The sequence below is a fragment of the Maylandia zebra genome, linkage group LG4 (genome assembly GCF_041146795.1).
Source record: "Maylandia zebra isolate NMK-2024a linkage group LG4, Mzebra_GT3a, whole genome shotgun sequence".
In the NCBI taxonomy this organism is placed as follows: domain Eukaryota; kingdom Metazoa; phylum Chordata; class Actinopteri; order Cichliformes; family Cichlidae; genus Maylandia; species Maylandia zebra.
In genome coordinates this window covers 1,529,031-1,535,325 of record NC_135170.1, presented here as the reverse complement: position 1 = coordinate 1,535,325, position 6,295 = coordinate 1,529,031, and the positions used below count along the sequence as shown (strand labels likewise).

General features: G+C 39.1%; 1 protein-coding gene and 1 long non-coding RNA gene across 2 annotated transcripts in view; one reads left to right on the top strand and one right to left on the bottom strand.

Moving 5' to 3' along the window:
- The window catches only part of LOC143418282 (uncharacterized), a 10,477-nt gene extending 9,300 nt beyond the window's left edge, over positions 1–1,177 (top strand). The window contains exon 3 of the long non-coding RNA XR_013098209.1: positions 1–1,177. This exon is cut by the window's left edge and continues 1,413 nt beyond it. This is a non-coding gene — a long non-coding RNA (uncharacterized LOC143418282).
- A 690-nt stretch (positions 1,178–1,867) lies between these two features.
- LOC143418281 (uncharacterized) lies at positions 1,868–5,674 on the bottom strand. The gene is made up of 5 exons (XM_076882838.1): positions 5,274–5,674; positions 3,721–3,789; positions 3,560–3,608; positions 2,468–2,560; positions 1,868–2,196 (listed from the first exon to the last, which is right to left on the bottom strand). The coding sequence occupies exons 1-5, from the start codon at positions 5,411–5,413 to the stop codon at positions 1,885–1,887; spliced, it is 663 nt and encodes a 220-aa protein (XP_076738953.1). The 5' UTR covers positions 5,414–5,674; the 3' UTR covers positions 1,868–1,884.
- Between the last annotated feature and the right edge of the window lie 621 nt (positions 5,675–6,295).

Genomic DNA, 6,295 nt, shown 5'->3' with positions numbered 1-6,295 from the left:
CTGATTGCTGATCAGCTGTTCTCTGATGATCTGATTGATACTGTGAATAACGGGACTCACTGAACTCTGTGACACAGTGAAGATTACAGAGTTTAACTTCAACATCTGACTGACGTCACACAGACAGAAGGATGAACCAGTGAGGCACAGAACACAGTTACTGGAGATACTGGATCAGCTCCATGTGAACCTCTGATGGAGAAGCTGCTGAGCCAGAGAAACATCAGGACATGACAGCAGCTGCACTTATCTAACAACATGTAGCAGAGCTGATCTATGTTAGAGGATCTATCACAGCAGCTGAAGCCAAAGTCCAACACTGGATACCAGCTGAGCCTGTGCTGAGTGTAGTGTTACAGGAAAAGGGCAGAAACACTGGTAGCTCCCAGTGATGCTGACTGGGGCACAGAGCTGAATGATGCAGCATCAGGACACTGTTTCAGTCTGACTGACAGAGAAACCTGTAGCTGTATCTACATGTGAGGCAGAGGCCACACAAGCAGCTTTCTATGTTTCACAGTGACTGAGATCTTCAGTGGGGGTGGACATGCTCCTGTACAGACCTCTGAGGAGAACCAAGGTGCAGTCAAAGAGTCCAGTCTGTCCTCACAGATGTGAACATGTGCTTTCATCAGGTCTGCTGTCAGCTAGCAGGCTCACATCAGAATCACTGTTCCTGAAAAACACAGTCTGTGTGACATCATCAGTCAGCTGATGGTCCCAGATCTGAATGGTTTCTGTCTCTACTGCACTCAAAAAAATAATTCATTGGATGAACTTAATTTCATCTTGCCACCTATATTCCATCTAAACAAATCATGTTATATCAATCCATCTTGATTGTGTTGTTTCAACACTAAATATGTTTGTAAGTGTAACATAATTTAAACATTAACATTCAGTTAATTTGATTTTTATTCAGTTAACATGTTTGTACCAAGTTAGTCTAATTAATTTAAATTCATGTTATATTGTTTAAACACTTTGGCACATCAAAAGTCAGTCTTGTTACATGAACTAGTAAAATATTTGTTTGTTACACCAATGTTAATCTTGTTGAATGAACAAATGTAATTTATGTCTGTAGTACTTACACCAATCATGTTTCAGTTAGTGTTTGTATTGCTTATGTAAACATTACTTTTAATTAAATTAATGAAACATACATAAATGATAACTTGCAAAACCATCTCTTTTATTTTGCTTGAACATTCTTAAAACAGTTGGCAGGATCCCAGTTCAGCCTAGCTTTCTCCCCTTTAACCATCTCATACTAAGACCACAGAACTTCCAGATCAAGACATGCTGACTGAAAGAAAAAATACAATAAAATAACCCTAATAATAAAAATGAAATAAGTCTGTTGAATAGTTTGCAGACAAAAAATATTATCCCCAAAGCAACTTTCGTAAAATGTAGTAAAATGTGCATTGCAAACAACAATATGAATTTTAACACAATTTAAAGCTCAGACATAACATTCAACATTACTATAATATTACAACATTACTATGTTGCTTGCATACATTAGTCCTCCATTTAATCAGGCTGTATCCATTAATAGTGACTTTATGCTATTTAACGTGTGGAGAAAACATTCAATTTTGAGCATAACTGCTCCACTCAAACAATTTGTGAAAACCAGTGTGCATTTGCCTTTGTAACAATTGCCATCTGGCAAAAATCAGTGTTTACACTTAAACTGTATAAGACTTTAAGTTATGAACAAACAATCTTTGTATAATAGCCGCAGAGCAAACCACATAGTTTATATGAACATTTTATAACTTACAATTTTAAACTTTAAAACAGTAAACACATATTTGCATTGCAAAAACCTTGAAAAAAAAATATATTGCTTGCATGAGTCTGTTTCAAGCTCATTCACCCCATTAGCTTGTTTTTTAGAAACTGTGCCTTGGATGACAACCTCTGTCCATCCAGCTTCATGATAATCTTTTGCAAGACTTCAAAAGTGCATTTGAGCTCCGGTGGGTAGCTTAGGTTCAGACAGTATATCAGTCCAAATAACAGAGCACAAGCAATTGCAATGCTCCTCAAACCAGTGAGAACCTCCACGCCTTCAATCAGGACACCGATGTTCCCTGGGTCATCTCCAGGCTCCGCACCCTCCTGATGTATGACATACACTCCCATCACAGTTTGTTCCATGGCTTCAGTGTTGGCCTCAGTGTTCTGTGACGTAAAATACAATAATACATTTGTTTGAGTCTAGATATGAAAAAAATAAAGGAATTGAGCAATCAGCGTGAATATGCTGATATATTTACTAAATTCTATGTCTCTGGTTTCACACCTCAGAAATTTGACATGAAACAAAACAAGGACCAATTGCAATATCTTTTATTCACACGTGGTGTCACATTTTACCATTTCATATATTGAAATTACCCATAACTCCTGGAGCAAATTACATAACACAGAACAACTTGTGAATGTAACTGACCGTATATTCCTTCACAAGTTTCTCATGGTCTTCATTCAGGTAGACACACAAGGACTTCAGGATGCATGCTCGTCTTGCATGTATTGTGTCATCCTAAGAAAAAAGGGAATCCATAATGACAATATTTAGCTTTTAGGCAGCAGTTTGAAAAAGGAATACTTAGTTTGGAAGAGTCCAAAAGGCCACATGGTAAATAGACTGGTTCTTATATAGCGTTTGTACTGAAATGACTTCCTTTGGTCTATCGATAAAAAATACTCAACAGGCTCTACAACCCTAAAATTTTGTATGTAGTATAGTTTTCTTTTATAAGGAGTGGCAAGAGGGCCACACTTTCCCAATATTTTAGCCACAGGGTTAGAAACACATACAGAATTTGCAAGCTCTTCAATAACAGCCTGACTAATATGGAGGTTAAGGCTCTTAAAAATTTCTCTAATTGTACGCTTTGTCAGAGGTACACTAGCTGAACTCAACAGAAAAACTAACTCCTCTAAGAACTCATCTAATCCTTTTGCTGGAACATGAAATATGTGTTCCAATTTCAACAATATTACTGCTAATTTCCGTTCAATTAGTTCGGGCTGATTTTCAACAGCACTATTATCACATTCTGTCACTGACTCACTTTCAAATTCACCATAGGATACATCTTCAGAACAGCTAGCCCTTACGTTATCAGAGGACTCTATCACTTGAACTGGGTCCACACGTGTAACTACCCTGTCTTTAAAATCTTTAAGTGTGTGTGGATGATGCTTCCTCTTGTGTGTATAAAATGTATTGTAAATATTTGTCTTGAAAGGGCAACCAAGAAACACACAACTAACTGTCTCGTTACTTCGCAGATGTGTTCCAATATGGACAAAAAAATCTCTCTCAGAGAAGACGTCACTGCAGTCACATAACTCACATTTAAAAGTTACTGAACTTGAAGCTGTCTGTGTAAACTGAGATGAATGAGCTTTATAGACATGAGTGTTCAGTCCACTCCAAGTCTTAAATGTGCACGGACAATTAACATATATGCACAGATAATGTTGACCTATTCCGTAATGATGATGTAGTTTATAATGTTGAAGTAATTTGTACCTGCTGCTCTCTCTGGTAACACAATGCTTGCACTGCCACATACACGTCACTGATAAAAAATGAAATATGCATTAGAAAACGTCAAGGAGATTAAACTTCTGCATCATCCAAAAAAAATAAATAACATAATAATAATAATAATAAGGCAAACATGAACTTACCATGTATTGTTGAGGAGGTGCATAAGAATCTCAGAGCATGGGAATGTGGCTTTATTTTGTGATGTATTTCTGGGGAGAGAAATTAATTAAAACAAAGTTATTACTCTGACAAATTTGTGTTAATATCTACATACTGTGAAATGTGAAGACTGTTACGGTGCGTACACACCGAACGCGATAGACGCGACCAGAGCTTCAGGTTTACATGTAAAGTCAATGGAGGAGCACGATGAAGCGCGACTGGAGGTCCAGCTAAACTTCGGAAGCAGATTTGCATTGAGAAAACGCTTTTCTGCCTACTTCACACGACTGACGCCTTTGAAGCGCGAAGTAAAATACGCGCTGCAGTTTGTGTGGTGCATTTTGTGCATTCGCGCTTATCACGTCTACCGCTCCAGCTGGTAAAATCTGCGGGACAGCAGCTCCTCAAACTCGGCAAGGGACAGAAGGTGGTACAGCTGAAAGCGGCCGTCATCCAGACGGAGCTTCTGGAGCAAGTGGTGAAACTCACCAAACTGCTCACGCTTGTGGAAGACCTGATGGACCCAGGTACGGTGAGGACGTCCTTTAGGCACTGCTCTGCTCTCCACAGCAAATAGAGAAGGGAGACTCTTTCTTCAAACGCTAGATTGACAGCTGCCATTTTAATAACATACCGTCTGGCACTACTTCCTCCCAGATCTCTTCTTCATACGCGTGAAAATTGCATATAAAGCTCGACCAGTTCATGCTGGGCGCGCTTCGAGGTGCAAATGTGCACGCGATCAGCTAGGGGCGTCTATCGCGTTCGGTGTGAACGCACCGTTAGTCAGCCTAATGCAGAGCACCAGAGAAACTATAACCCGAACAATTATCCACCTAAATCATTCTGAATTCGAAAACTAAGTGAATATATTACAAAAAAAGAAAATGCACATGCAATTATTGTGACAGATTTTATCTTACTCCTTGTTATTAACTCCCCTAAACGCTGGTTTAGTTGAATTAAACCTTTCATCAATCCAGTTAATGCGGTTGCCCGCGACTAAACTCCACTGACAAAAACAGGAATTTTAGATAGAGCATCATAAAACACTCATAAAATCACCAAAACCATGTCGGTCAGTCTTACCACTACTACCAACAATCACCAACTCCGGTTAAGCAGAAAGTAACCTGTCATTCACGGAGCTATATGCGAAGACGTAACGGCTCTACGCGGCTTTCCCGCTCTTCAAAGTTAGCTAACTCCAGAGAAGAAAAACAGTCCTACCAACGCAGATAACCATGAAACACACCTCATTCAAAGTCGACAGAAACAAAAAAAAAAAGCGAACTTACCAAAATAACCTCATCAGTTTTTGCTCTGTTGCAACAATTAGCGACTCCGGTTAAGTTTTTAAAAAAACATTAAATTCACCGACTTACATTTGAAAAATGCTTGGGTCTACAACCTCCCTGCTATATATAAAACTCCTCTAAATCTCCACACTACACAGGTAAAAATTTTTAACTAATAGTATTTATCTCTCACTCCACTAACCTAAATAAATATATCAAGAAATATTACTTACCTCACTATCAGGTATGCCAAAGAAGTAACTCCACGTGCGCTCGTTAACTTCTCAACGGACCTTTCCGCATCCGGTGGGCGTGGAGCATGCGCAATACATGACGCTATCAGAGCCGTTGGTTTGATGGACCTCATTCTCATTGGATTGCCATGAACGAATTTAACTCATCAAAGTTTTCTTTGATTTATATTCAACAAAAAAGAATGAATCATTTAATGAGCATAAAAATGATTTCTTCATGTGATGTAAACATATTACTACTTTGTTAATCAAACACATGCCCTAGTTGATTTTTTTGAGTGTGAGGAAGTCAGAGAATATCACTGAGGTGTGGATCAGGTCTGAGTGAGCTGTGGAGGGACAGCTTTAAACAGTCCACAGGTCTCACGTCCTGCTCAGTCTGGTAGCAGATACCTCGTATTGTTCCAGATGTGCTGACATCAGCAGCAGCACAGCTGTGTGATACCATGAATCTCAGTTATTGATCCAACACACAGTAAATACAAAGATCAGGATTTCTGAGAGTAATCATTATGAGTCTGAACACATGATCACTGAATGTTAGTCTCCACAATAATAAGCTAACACAAGCAAACACAGCTTTCAGCTCTTATTTTGAAACTGGCTTATTTAGAGAGCTGTGATGTGAGCGTGCCTGGCTCTGAGGCACTTGGGTCAGCCTCTGTTGTTTAGAAGTGTTACAGACTGTGAATGACACAGACCTGTCAGTTTCCATGTTTGTCTGTAACACAGCTCAGGGCTCCATGCTGAACGCATCCATCCAGTGTTATTGATCCAGGACTGATACCAGCATTGGGATCAATACAACACACAATCACATGTGTCCACGTGATGTGTTTGACCAGCTTTATTCATTAATGATCAATCAGCTTATTTACTGCATCTGAGTCCAGCTTCATTTAAATGATCCAACCATGAAAATGACATCAGTCCTACAGAAGCACTTCATGCTAACAGGAAGTCATTGATTAAGGTGGAATAACACAGAGACACAACCACTC